A 14,965-nucleotide genomic window follows, 5' to 3' on the forward strand; every position below is an offset into this window, starting at 1 on the left:
TATGACCATGGGTTTCTGATTGTGTCTTTTATTACCGTAGGTACTCTTGCATTCTCCCAATTTAGGAAACAATTCTAGGGCTAATACCTTTTCCTGCTTTAAATTGTTTAGATTACAGTTCACTCTCCAATTCGAGACCAATTTGGGACCTGAAAATCTGGGGTGGTCTCTGGGTTTGGTCTCTACTTAGGGTGTGTTCGGGCAAGAACGGGGAAAAGCTACATGCGATTCTTACCGGTATTGTATTGGCGGGTGGTCTACCGGTTCGTGCAAAACTCGGCTTTGAAAAAACCATTAACCTCTGATGTAAGACCTAATGTATTATGCAAATGATGAGTTTTGTCAAGTTTCTATGGACCCTGGCGTCACCCTACTCTTTAATTAAGAAACGGATATTGGCGTTTGTACACTGCATAATGAAATGACCGAAGAAACTACAACAATAAGCTTTATAAAGCATATGGGCCTATATTGAAAACTCCCAATAAATTGCAGATGTGCATTTCGAGCGTATAAACCCAGAATACAACTTTCAGATCATTCGTTTGGCAATGGTAGTATAAAAAAATAAATAAAAATACTACCATTGTTAAACGAATAAGTATATGCATGCGGCGGACGTATATAATAGGGTAACAAATCTGGATTGTAGGCTAGCCCTCTGTTTAAATAATTTTTTATTGAGCTTTTCAGTTTAAAAAAAAAAATTAAACTGTACATGAAGCAGGGACCATGAAAATTTATACAGACTTTACTTCTGGAATGTGTTGAAACAAATTAAAGAGATCAAAAATTGGGATTTAAGTGATAAAGAATGCTGCCTGCTGCTAAAGCATGCTGCTTTTGCCCCTCCAAAACACTGCAATTTGCAGCGTTGGGTTATCAGCGGATATCAGCAGGCGGTTCGCGTTTAACACCCGTTCGGGCCAGAACTGGAAATGGCCATTTCTGGATATATCCTGTGTTAAGACTTCACAAAAAAACTCGCCCGAACGCACGCTTAGAGGGTTAGCTATGTGTTTAAAGATTGACAATTGTTATTTGGTTTTTTGAAAATGTTGTCTCGAATTAGAGGGGTCTCGGAATTAGAGGTGTCTCGAATTGGAGGGTGCATTGTATATTACAGGTGGTGTGGAAATTAAAACGTAATATGATGAAACAATTTCTTTTGCAATTTAAAACTTACCCCACTAGCAATGTACACTGGTAAAAACACCCATCCAAGAAGCTGAAGGAGCAGACATGCCTAACAATACAAGAAATATGGGAAAAAAAACTTCATAAACATTCAATTTTAAATCTATATGTACATCCACCATGACTGAACAGTTTGACTAAAATTACTATATTCTACAAATTATCTATCTTATTCATTCACTTTTCCTTTTCAAGGTCCTCTTTAATATAGCTTCTGTGGCCACTACCTTACTTCCCTGTATTTGAAACCAATTAGTTCTGTATAATCTTGATAAGTAATATGCCCCTTAATGTTGTCAACTCAGCTTATGGTGATATGCATGGGTGGTTAGACGCTTTAGAGCAGATTCAGGTTGATGCTTACCAATACCAATTTTCCTGTATTGAAAATGACTACAGCACTTCTTGAAAATAAATTTAATCAAACATTTGTTAGGAGGGATCAGTTTACTGTATTTCAATGTACTGTAATAATGCAGGCTCTACAATTTATGACACATTCTAGGAAAAAAACCACCAGAATGTGGTGTCGTCAGCTTTGTACCAACAGGTGGTTCAACGTTCCACTTTCCCCCCCCCCCCCCCCCCCCCCCCACAGATAGGTCAGAGTCCACACCTACTGTATCTCAAACACATCCACATGGATCTGGCTGAGGTATAAAAGAAATGTCACTTCTGGATGTGGAAATGGCACTTCAAAGGTCAGCTGCATCTGACTTTAAAAATAATTTCAAGTGCTGTACGTAATTCTGGAAATTAGAAGTTTATTTATACATTGCACCAAACCTCAATAAAACAGGTGCTTAGTAAAATGTCTACTGAATTGTAAAGTTCCTCAGTGAAAAAAAAAATTGAAGCTAAAAAACTCTTTCCACACTATTAAATTTCATGTGACAATAAATGTGATATATATCCATATTTGGGTGTAATATGACATCATCATGCCCATATATAGGCACATTACATTTACTTGTCACAACATTTGATAGTGTAGACAGAGTTTAAGTCATAAATTCAAAGACTGATGGATTTGGTAACATTTACAGATTCAATTTTTTTAATCTAATAATTTACTTTAGGTAAAATGAAAGAAGCTGAAAATCAAACCAATAGAATATAAATATGTGAAAAAAAACCCTTTTAATTTAGCTCAGTTTGTTAGATGGTTAGTTCTTTGCCATCTTGTGTTGTGGGCCCCTTTAACACAATCTTGCACCAATGGCCCCTTTAATTCCACAAACTGTCACCAGGGTCTCTTTAATACAGCAAGTCAGTCTTAAATCATAAAGGAATATGCTGAATTAAAAATCACATAGGCCAACTGTGTGTTTGTTAGCATTTCAAGTATGTAGCATGGAACTATTAATATAGTTTTACCATTTCCATGTTCACCCTATTACGGTTGCTTGATATGTTTGTATAAAGAGGATCCAAGGTTTTACTATCTAAAGTCAACAATGAGAATGAGCCGGTCAATATTTAGTGAAATATTTGTATAAGATATTAGTATATGTTTACTCTACAAGTAGTTCTGATAGGCTTCTACTTTACTACTGTTTGTTGGCAAACAAAATAATATGCACTATTACAATGTACAACAGATAATGATAGAGAGACGTGTACAAGTAGAGAAGCAATTTCATGCATTAAAATTCAAGCACTAAATAGGTGGATGGATATATTCGATGTAAGCACCAAGGACAACCCACAAAAGTCTGAAGAAGACTTATTTCTAGTGGGGTCCTCCTGGTTGGTGATTGGGCAGTACACTGAGAGATAATCCCTTACTCTTTTCCGAAGAGTGTACTGCCTTCTTTAACATGCACATGGGCGCACACAGGACCAATGGCTTAAACCCCTCATCTCAAAGACGGTGTGTTATCGTAACTTGCATTTCAGCCCATTCGGCTGAAATACAAGGAGAGCAGCGATGGGAATTGAACCGGGGGACCAAGAAATCTCCACGGTACAGCGCACACAGTGTGGCTACCACCATGAGTTTAGCTGACTGAGCTAAGCTGCTTTCTCCAAATAGAATAGTGAACATAAATTCCATGATAATCTTGGATAGCATCTGTGCTTTATACTCTATCATCATCATCATCATCATCCCCCTGGATTTTGAGTTCACTTGTAGCTTTTCTAGTCCAACAATATGGCAAGTTTCTACATACGGCATGTCGTCTGAGGCTGGGAGGGGCAAATTAGGTTTTTTTGTTATTAAATACGCTTTTAAAGTTCTTTAAAAGGAAAGGAAAATCCAGCTCATTCAATTTCCCACAATTCAAAGGGCTATCAATGCTGCTTCACCAGCCTCTGACTTAACAAATTACATTGTGAATGCTGTCAAGCTTCTAATGACACTATGAGTTCAATGTAATCCTCCTGTATTCAAGTTGTCAGTGTAAGCAAGAATACTCTATAAACTGTTTTGATTATTATTGTTTTTCGCAATTATAGTATGTCAATCAAACTTTAGCCTTTGATTTTTGAAATTTGAACTTTCATTTTGTAAAAATGAAATGAAATCATGAGATATAAACAGTATTGCCACATAGCCTAAAATATAATTATCCTGTAAGTTTCACGATCAGATTTTAAAGGCCAATAAAAAAAATTATTAGTTTATTAACCTCACGTCCATATCTTCTATGGTAGAGAAAAAATATATATCTTTGAAAAAAAAAATTTAATTGATAGTTAGTAGATATTGTTTGTATTATTTCAATCATGTTTTACTTTGAATACCAATGCACCAGCAAACAACCCAAGGGTGATATTCGGCTTCAGCAAAAAAATTAATTAATTAAAAAAGAGCCTCCCCCCCTCATCACTTTTCCAGCCTAGATAGGGTGATAAACTAATATTTTTTATAGGGCCTTTCTGTAACACAATTGACATGTCAACAAGACGCGAAGCCCCGCCCACAAAGTCATGAAAACCTTAGACAATGGCGGCTAGACTTACCGAAGATTTTTTTTGCTATCAACCTTCTTTAAGAGAAATTAAGAGAATCAGGGTCGGCGGTATGCAAGTGAATGATATTCATAGTGTGAATCTATTTCATGGAACATGGCGGGGAAATTGTTGTAAAAGCCTCTGTATTTCGCTCCCAAAGGAAGAGGGAAAAGCCACATTCAGTCAACCTTCTTGTCGCAAGGCCAAATCACTGATGCGCACTGCTCGTGTAAATCTGGGTATCTACAACCAAGGGCCTAGGCTCATGTATGTTTCGTGTTTAAACCAGCTGTCTAAGGAAATTAAAATGTCCAAGTAAAGGTGACTAAATGACGCTCGCTGATTAATCGGTTTTTCTGCCAATCAAATCTCGGTGAGATGTTAATTACTGGTGGTACAGCAAGAATGCTGGAGCTGAATTACTTCAATGTCTTTCAGTGTTGATAACTTGAGTGTTCTTTAAAAGTAGGATGCCTTTATTATGTAGGTCAGTTTTAAATAAGGCTATACTGTAAATGCCATTCAGCCAACAAGGTCGAAATAAGCTAAGCTGCTGTGCCCACAGGTTTGTACCTAACATGGCCAGAGCAGCTTCTAATAGAATGATATCAATTTCATAATGAATAGATCACCTTATACATCAAGTACATTTGTCATCGAAGTTGAATACATAATTTCAATATACTGAACTATAATTACAGCCAAAAAAATCAGTATCACAAGTTTATAAATAATATTTATTGTACAGTTTTTCTCATTATATTCAGATACACACAGTAAACTATAGTCATCATATCATTTAATGTTTTAAAATAGAATATTTGCTGGTAACAACCTCCATCTACACCATTTTTATTACTCTAAATCAATCACATTTAAAGGGGGTATTCTCAAATATCAAGATTTTATCTACTACAAAGTGCAGTATTTGTTTCTACTTCATCGACTGAAAGAGCACATAAAATTATCAATTTCATGTGTAGTGAGTCAAAATACCAAATTTGCGCTTGGAAAAGCATTAAATGGCTATTTTATCAAATTTGTCTTGAAAATCAATTTGCATAATGTTCGTGTATAATTGAAAAGGCTTACAACCTTCCCTCTTATTATTATCATCATTGGTAATGGCATCGAAAAAATACATTTTGATAGCACACAAGTTAATATATCACAAGAAACAAAATGAAAGAAAGCATAGCCTACATATTGAACACACTGTGAATGAAATTGATTAATTAAGATGAGTACTAACGTTAAACTCAAATGCTGCAACTCCAATGCCAGCCGCAGCTCCCGATCCAGCTAAGCCCACGAAGTGCTCACTACCGATGTTGCTCGCAAAAAGTGAAGCTCCAACCTGAAAACAGGAAAAAAAAATCTCAGTTTGATGAAACTGATTGTTAATAATAATAAAATAAATGTTGTTAATATATGAACTTGGAAGCACATGAATTAGTGGTCTGGCAAGTGTCTGTAGTAAAGGCATTTTATCCCTGATTAATAAAAATAATCTATTTGAGTTTGTTTTGCTTGTTATTTCTTTCCTATACTAGTATTTTAGGTTTATAATGTAACTACAATGTATTCATGTTTGATTTTTTCCTATTCTTTAGTAAGATTAAGTTGCATGGCAACATATCGCTGACCAACCAAAAAACACCTAGTGAATGGTCATGGTATTATATAAACTGCATAAATCGCTTAATATATAAATTATTTTTTAAAGAAAAATATAGATACTATAAAACATTGCCAGCAGATTTAATATTCCCTTTTCATAGCATCAGCACATTTTCACACTTTAATATTTGTAAAGAAAATCCTTGACTCACCACTCCCTATTTTACCCAGGCAATCATTTCCCTACATAAGGTGTGCTATATACATAATGATGTATAAATCTACCATAGTTGTGAGGCCGCCTACATTCCATATTGCAGACTGTATAACTATAACTCATTTTAATAGCCATATGGTTACCACTGTACAGTATTGGGCAGATGCTAATAAAAGGACTTTAAGGGAACACTCATCAAACTTTCATGGAATGTACTGTACAAACATAGTAAAGTAGTATTTTTTCTTAAATGTTGTTTTGTGGTTAAAATAAAATAAAATGGATTTTAGTGCACAAGGTCCTTCCTATATTACTGTACCTTCAAAAAAGTAACTCTTTTTGGAATTTATCTTGACTAATTCAAACAAAATATGAATGGATTGAAAATGTAACACAGTATTATAAAACTTACCGGTAACCAGAACATATATCGACCAGCCAGAAAATAACCGCTAACTGTACCACGGTTTGAACGACACATTGACTGCAAAATAATTGACACATTGGACATTTAATACTATGACAATTATGCTATTTTCAATCTTTAACATTTCCCTAAAATCAGCTCAAGTATCATCATATAGTACTGCAGTTTACTACAGTCTGTGACACACTGTACAAGCTGGCCAGGATAGACCTTAGTAAACTATCATAACTATATTAAACACTAGATAACACACAAGAAACCCTACCCCAAGGGCCACCATATACTAGCTTTAAGAAGTGTTACTACTCAAGGACCACCATACAAACTATCTCACAGACCGGCAGCAACATGCACACTGCAGTAGCCCAAGGACCCCCATACAAACTATCTCACGTACTAGCAGCGACATGCATACAGCACTGCAGTAGCCCACAGACCACCATACAAACTACCTCACGAACTAGCAGCAACAAGCATACTGTAGTAGCCCACAGTCCACCAAACTATCTCACAGACCAGAGCAGCGACATGCATACAGCACTGAAGTAGCCCAAAGTGCACCATACAAACTACCTCACGGAGCAGCAGCAACATGCACTGGGCCAAGGACCACCATACAAACTACCTGATGGACTAGCAGTATTATGCACACTGCAGTAGCCCAAGGACCACCATATAAATTCTCACAGACCAGTAGCCACATGCATAGGCCAAATGCAGTAGCCTAAGGACCACCATACAAACTATCTCACAGACCAGCAGCAACATGCACACTCCAGTTGCCCAAGGACCACCACACAAACTACCTCAGGGACCAGCAGCAACATGCAAACTGCATTAGCCCAAGGAGAAATAAGTTTTTTAAAAACCCCTAAAAAATAAACTTCTTCCTCCATGAGCACCCCTTTTCTCTATGAGTAGCCCAAGGACCCCTATACTATGCTCATGGACCAGTAGCATCCCAGGCAAAGTATTCATGTTGATCCAGGCAAAGTATTCATGTTGACCCAGGGTTGACATTTCTACCGCAGTCCTGGCTTTATTGAAAGTACAAACAATGTTTATTGATAAATTGTGAAGCAGCAGGTAAGAGAAGGAGTCCATAGAAAATAGAACAATAGCCCTGTAGGCTGTGCACAGTCAAGTACTGCGGAACACACATTCACTGCTAATCTTTTATTTCTATTCCTGTCACGGATGAACAGGAGTTTTCTGGCCGTGCTAAAATAAAATATTTTTAATATGAAAGAAACAGCAACACTACAAAATATTTTATTAGCGACCTTGATTTGAGTTGTGACCCATAGTTAGAATACTGGGGACTTTAACAGGCTTCTCACAACCTAGTTTTAAGTCACTGATTACTCTGATCCAGAGGTACTTTTAAATAATCATTTTTGGAAGATTCATTACTGTACTATGCTTGCTATACAACAATATGAATATTATTCCCTGAAGTATGTTATATTTTGATTTAGATCTGGGGCAGCCACAATTATTAATCTGTGATTAATCTTTTTTAAAGGTTGCTAATACAAGGCGTGTTGGGTACTATGTACACTCAATTGGGCACCATTGCTTTTGTTCAAGAAAGAGCAACACAATAGCAAAACAAAAAAAATTTTGGTTCAATGCTTATTGAAGAGAGGCAATGACTCAAGACAGGTAGTTATTTAATTATTTACAGTAGACCTAGCACAAATTCCCTTCCATTATGTACTGTAATAAGTTCTGAGAGTTCAATTGGAAATTAATACAGAAAATGTTCCTTGCCAAAATTAACAATGGACACAAATAATAGTTACTGTACTTTTGCATATAGTACTGCCAACGACACTTTGGCTGAAAATCAATTTAATGATTTTTGTTTTACTGGCCTCTAAATCAGCAGAGGTTGAACTTATTTGATCTGTGCCAAAGTAAATAACCTACGGTATGCTTTTTTGGATTCTTAATTAAAATTTTAAGGGTTGTTTTTCCAGATTTCACCACAATCAGTATGTTTATGATACAACAATTACTTCAAAAAACTGACTATTGATTTTATTTGATTTACATGTTGTAAATCTCTTTTCTGTATAACAAAAGTTGACAAAAAAGAATAAAAATAAATTGAAAACTAGAATGGATATTTCAGGAACTCTGTCCCTTTCCCAATTGTCCATAAACAATGTAATGGGAGGTATCGATCCATTCATCAGATTTCAGATAAAGTTCCCAGAACTCTTAAAAATTAACAATCTATCCTTATTATACAATCAAAGTGCAAGTTGCAGTCATTATCTACTCAAAAGTATGTCATTTACATCTGATGGTCAGTTTTAAATTACTATTAATGAGCTATGCATACTCAGTTTGTTATTAACCAAATACGCATTTACCTAAATCCTAATCAAAGCTGAATAATTTTTTCAAAATTCAACCAAAAAAGCTCTGTTTTGTACAATGTCATGCATGGTGGACGTTTAGTAAAGAGTAAATTATAAACATGATCACTACATGCAAGTATTGTAGGGTCATCACAGGTCACTGTCCTTTTTATTTCAATGGCAATAATTTTCATACCAAATTAGCATCTAATTGCTAAACATTATTTTAAGGCCAGCAAAAGTAAAGTAAATCCTTGCCAAACCACATAGCTCATACTGTAGGGCTGAAGTTTATCCCCAGTTTCTGTAGCGTGCAATGGAAGAGAGTGCGATACTCCATCTGGGTGGGATGCTGGTACGCCGCAGGTTTACTCCCAGCAGAATGCTGGTACCCATTGATACAGATGGGTAGATTGAAGCAATGTACAGTAGATAAAAAATGTTGTCGTTCTCAAGGTTGGGAAACCAAACCAAATTCCTCTGCACAGAAATATTTAGTAAAAGCCGAAAGATTTAGATGTGATGCACAGAATACAGAAGGCCAGCTAAACCCTGTATGGTAACCTTTTAATATCTGAGACATTTTTCTATTATATTTGTTTATAATATTTTCACTTTTCATTCAATAATTAAGAATTTACACAGTAAATCCCTATAATTGGAAAAGCAGAGAGTGGTAATTAAATTATTAAAGTTGACCAACTGCAAAGCATGAAATGCTCTGAATCATCAACTGTTATGGATTAATTTATTATAAATACACTTTTTAAATATACATTAACATACAGTACACATCAGAGTTTTATCTACAGTACGAAGTCAACTATTAAATTTTAATGGAGTCACAGTGTGAACTGACCTCAGAAATGAACTTAGCATCAGCATCAAATTTTCTCTAGAAGCTTAAAATCCATGTCTGCAATTGCAAGTGAGATTGGATGGTAGTATGTTGCAATTTTTTCTTTTACTTTTTGACATGTTTTTTGTTTTTTTGTTTATTTTTTTAAATTTATTTATTTATTTGGTATAAATACTTAGAAACAACAAAAATTTTGATAAACCCCAAGTTTACAATAATTAGACAATTAAAAAAATAATAAAAATCTATAAAAAGTCATATTAGATAAAAATTATGGATGCAAACAAGCACCCCAAAAAAAAAAAAAAAAAAAAATGAAAATGAAAATCTGAAAATACATGAATAAAAATGAGCCTAAATATGGATTGATTGCCAAGTGTTTCCAACATGTTTAGTCGAGCTCATTAAGTAACCTAGAAAGCACTGGAATTGTTGACTTTGCATAATGTGAAGTTTTGCATCAATTTAGAAATTTGAGCAATAAACTAGAATTTTTTCCCCAAATCCTTTGCGTGAATATCGGTAAGTCCTACTGCATGTGTTACTTTGTATAAACCAATCTTGTAAATTTTGACCCTTACCCCATGTTTTTGTGCACTTTCATAGGATTCTAATTTTATTTTAATATTTATTCTTTCTTTCGACTGGATAGCATTTTCAGTAGCGCTGCACTGCTTTTCAAAATGGTCCAGTAAAATATTAAACAGAACACAAAATTATCAAAAATGTTAAAAGAGAAAAGTAAAATCCAAATGTGACCCAAGCTCACAACAGGGCTGTAAACTCGTCCTCAGGCCAAAATGAGTTTTGTTATAATGGCATAGAACATATCATTTACTTTAAAATGACAGTAAATGAACTCAATCGGGTATCTGGAAGCAAAGTTATGACCGTTTGAATAATTATCATCTTATCATCTACGGCCTATTCTGGCTATGGAGGCTTGTTTCTCAATACAGTGCGGTGCGAGTTTACAGCCCTTTTGTGAGCTTGGGTCACAAATTATACATGGCACGATAAATTTAAAGTATTAAATTTGTACAAATGGTATTTTTCAAATTGACTATAGTCATATTAGTTGCATTTTTTCTGATTTCATTTGGCATATTATTCCAAAGTTTGGCTGGTTGGTATTGAAAGGTTAATTTTCCTTGAGTATTTTCCCAGATTGGTACTACTAAGGTTTTACTGCTTTGACTTCGAGTGCATTTGGGATTAATACCATCATTAAATATAAACATTGAAGATAAATATGATGGTGCATACTGTAACCATGAAAACACTTAAATACAACTACAAGTAAATGTTCTCTCCATCTTCCATTTATTGGTTTCCAGCTTAATGTATCTAATATATCACTTATTGGAGTTTTTAAATCTACAGATAGAAGAACTCTACCTAATTTGTTTAGTAAAATTTGAAGTGAATTTAAATTTTGAGTACTACAGTTTGACCAGACTGAACTGCAGTAATCAAAAACTGGTATTACAAGTGCATTCACCAGCATATAAGGGTATGAAGAGGTAAATAATATTTTATGAGACATATAACACCAATTCGCTTTGATACCTTCGTTGAAACATAATTTATTTGATGCTTCCATGTTAATTGAGGATCAAAAATAATACCCACGTATCTAAATGAATCTACTCTTTCAATGAAGTCCCATCATGTACAATTGAAAGATCTTTAAAGTTATTTAATATGTGATTAGTACCAAAAACTATGAGTTTAGTTTTCTTATTATTAAGAGTTAATTGGTTTTTATTCAACCATTCAACTATTTTATTAAAATTAGTATTTAAATTATTTTGGAGTGTTACAGGATCAGAGGAGCTAAACAAGAGCAGTATCATTTGCATACATTATGCACTTACATAAGACAACATCAGGGAGAGAATTTACATAATAAATAACAAAGGTCCCAAAATTGAACGATGAGGGATTCCAATGTCAATTTTGTTTGAATCTGAAAGCAAACCATTTATACAGACTACTTGGGATCTTGAACTTAAGTAGGATTTAAACCATTTCAGAGGTTCACCATCAATTCCAATATCTGTAGTTTATCCAGAAGTAACTTGTGGTTTACCATATCGAATGCCTTTTTTAAACCTAGAAATATGGCAGCAGTTGCTTTGCCATTGTTAAAATTCATTCATTAACATCGCATCATGAAACAATATTAATAATTATTATTATTAATTATTATTAATATTATTATTATTATTCTTATATTACATATAAACTATTGTTGTTTTAATTACACTTCTGCTGAGTGTCTGATATAGATAGGCTAAGACGAGTTGTTAGACATGCTGGCAAAATCATGCAGTTAGATGTAGATTTCGACATGATATTTATGAAACGTATTATAGACAAAGCAGAACAAATTATAAAAAAATAAAGATCATACACTATACCACTACTATAACTGGTTACCCTTTGGTAGAAGATTAAGGTCTATATGTACAAAAACAAACAGATATAAAAATTCATTTGTTCCCTCCTCTATCAGGCTCTACAATGAGTCCGTATACAGGTATAGGATTAAATGAACATTAGTTATCTTAGGTTTTTAAACTTGGAAAATTGCTTTTAAATGGTTTTATTATATTCTTCCAGAGTTAAACATCTGAAAGGTCATTATATGTAAACATAAATTTTAAATCTAAATTCTTCTTTCACATTTTAATGTATTAGAATGCCACATTTTTATTTTCCATTATTACTGTGTGTACAATTTTTTTATATTTTTTTATATTTTTAAATATGCAATGAATTGTTTCCGCTCTGCTTTGACTTTTTAAAATTGGACAATAAAAACTAAATGAAATGAAAAAATGATATGAAAATTTCATATTATAAATGAACTATTAAATTAATTAAATTAAATATTAAATGAAAATATTGTATTTGCATTGCAAATTATTGCTATAAATTAGTTCTAATTCTACTGTAATTAATTATGTCAATAAAAATACAATTATAAAGAATTGTATGTCATCGATATATGAAAACATGCCAAAAACCCCTATTAAGGGACAATTTCATGTTTTTGTTAGTGTCCCCTTAATAGGGGTACCCCTATTCAGGGGACACCCCTATAAGGGGACACTTTTTTTGGTCCCGAAGGTGTCCCCTTAATAGGGGTTCTACTGTATTTTATATTTAATGAATGTTACTGTTGTAAGAGTGTGTTGTCAGAGGAAAAAACTGCAATTAAGTTTGCTTTTTGTTATACTGCCACTGACACGAGTATGTCCTTTCTGTCTTTATGTCTTATGTATTTTAAATTTTTGGTGAATAAATTAAATGAAGTGTGCCAGCCATCCATAGCAAAGAGAAAAATAAAAAGATACAATAGTGTCTTCTGCTGCTTTATTGCATAACAACTGGTGCTAGGTTTATTGCATCTCACTATAAACACTAGCAGTTGCTCAAATAAACTATATTCCTATATTCACGAACCGTTTATCTATCACATATATTTCTATTGTGATGGCCCTGTTTAATTTCCAGTATATAATTTTATGTTACTTTATGGTAACCATACACTCAGATAAAGGAATTTTAAGGAGCATATCCCAGACGAAGGTGAATAAATTTAATTCCATCTCAACGGCTGCCATGAATTATTGATTCCTTTCTCCATCTTATTTGCTTGAATTATAGATATATGTGGTAAGTCTCACGTTTATTATGCTGTCTTGACCCTGCCACTGATTATCTTCATTTTACTATACCTGTACATATGTTTTAACTTTGACTAATGAAAATTTGTATATAAGTTATAACTGTACATATGTTGCCATGATCTCTTTCTGTTGCTATCAAATGTTTTGGCCAGGCATTTGCTGTAACAATATACAAACGTTAACTCACTCCAATTTGATCGTAAGTCCCCAAAACTTTCATGCAATTTCACAGTCTCTCGAATTTTCAGAAAATAACCCCCAAGAAATATAAGAAACAACTAACTTTATGTGTGTAACCGACCTCAAAAGAACACTTTTAAAATGATATCAGAATGACTGCATGCAAAGAAAATTACATTTTCAACATTTCAGGGGTGGGGTCACACTTCTTGAAATTGTCTGATTTTATAGTTTTATAGTTTATATTTTTCATCATGTTTTTATATTATTTGTGTCACTCCAAGCACATTTCAAAAGAATTTTTCTGCATAATATAGGCCTAGATTCAAGAGAATTACTAATGTTTTGCAACAAACTTCAGTAACTAGTAAAGCATGTAAAACTCCTTAATATCACAAAAATTTGAGCACTAAAGGTAACAGTTTACTTTACTCATAAGGATGGAGGTACGTATACAGTACTGTACCTCCAATGTCCATATACTGTACTGCTGAACTGTATCCAGGGTAGCTAGAGAAGATTGGGAGATACAACAACAGCCACCAAATGACAATGTGGCATCATTATCATACGGCCGGTAACCTTGTGGATGAACACACGAAGCTAGTTATAAACAACATATAACAATTTACTACAAACACATTAATATTAATAAACTTACATATAAGCCAGCTGCCAATACAAGTATAACATACACCACAATTGCAACATAATCCCAGTTTTCAAGGCGGTTTTCCATCTTGATATTCTAAGAAACGTACAGCCCTGTCTAAAGTGTTGTTTCCATACGAGCGAACTATTCGAGCGGATCGAGTGGTGATCGAGGGTATCGCGAGCTTATCGAGAGTATTCCACAAGATTTCTTGCCGCTATGGAACGAAAAAGGGGAAATAAGAACTCTGAAATAAGTGAAGTCGATGTGCGGAAATTTAATGCAGATGGAAATTCTCTGATTTTCGAGCATTGCACAGAGTCAGCGAAATAGCAGGACAATCTCAAATAAATTATATAAAGGTCACTCTAAAACTTGGCAAGGCTACTTTAAAGCCCCATTCCCGGCAACATTTTACTAAAAAAAGATTTTTTTTTTGAGAAAAAAAATGCATGCATTACTCTAATTATTAGGGGCTATAAATCATGAGAAAATATGGTATAAATTTTAGTTTTTCGAAAAAGAATTAAAAAAAGAGAGAAATACAGACTATTTCTCACAGGAGATTACCATTTTCTCGACGAATTCTTCGTTACTAGGAAAGTTTAGATGTTGTATATCGCATGCGCATCCGCTGCAATGCTCTCTTTACTTTATGTTTATTTTTAATTGATGATCTTTGTAATTTATTTTTTAAGTTTTAGTTTAAGTATTGTAGTTCCTGAACGCACCGCCAATACAATACAAAGATACAAAAGTCAAACATGAAAATTCATCCTCATTTATTT

The 14,965-nt window shown here is 34.0% G+C and overlaps 1 protein-coding gene across 2 annotated transcripts in view; it reads right to left on the reverse strand.

The window, feature by feature from the left end:
• Positions 1 to 14,354, reverse strand: part of LOC117116133 (sodium/myo-inositol cotransporter-like) — a 30,883-nt gene extending 16,529 nt beyond the window's left edge. Inside the window, exons 1-4 of one of the 2 annotated variants that reach the window (XM_033260111.1) lie at positions 14,187 to 14,354; positions 6,405 to 6,476; positions 5,408 to 5,512; positions 1,187 to 1,246 (exon numbers count right to left, since the gene is read on the reverse strand). In XM_033260111.1, coding sequence (XP_033116002.1) covers positions 1,187 to 1,246; positions 5,408 to 5,512; positions 6,405 to 6,476; positions 14,187 to 14,264 — 315 coding nt within the window. In that variant the 5' untranslated portion in view covers positions 14,265 to 14,354. Of the gene's footprint in view, positions 1 to 1,186; positions 1,247 to 5,407; positions 5,513 to 6,404; positions 6,477 to 7,225; positions 7,331 to 14,186 lie in introns of those variants that run through there. The other variant, XM_033260110.1, reaches the window with a different exon arrangement.
• Between the last annotated feature and the right edge of the window lie 611 nt (positions 14,355 to 14,965).

The sequence above is a fragment of the Anneissia japonica genome, unplaced genomic scaffold, assembly GCF_011630105.1.
Source record: "Anneissia japonica isolate Jap-2015-1 unplaced genomic scaffold, ASM1163010v1 scaffold287861_len940595_cov192, whole genome shotgun sequence".
NCBI classification, from domain to species: Eukaryota; Metazoa; Echinodermata; class Crinoidea; order Comatulida; family Comatulidae; genus Anneissia; species Anneissia japonica.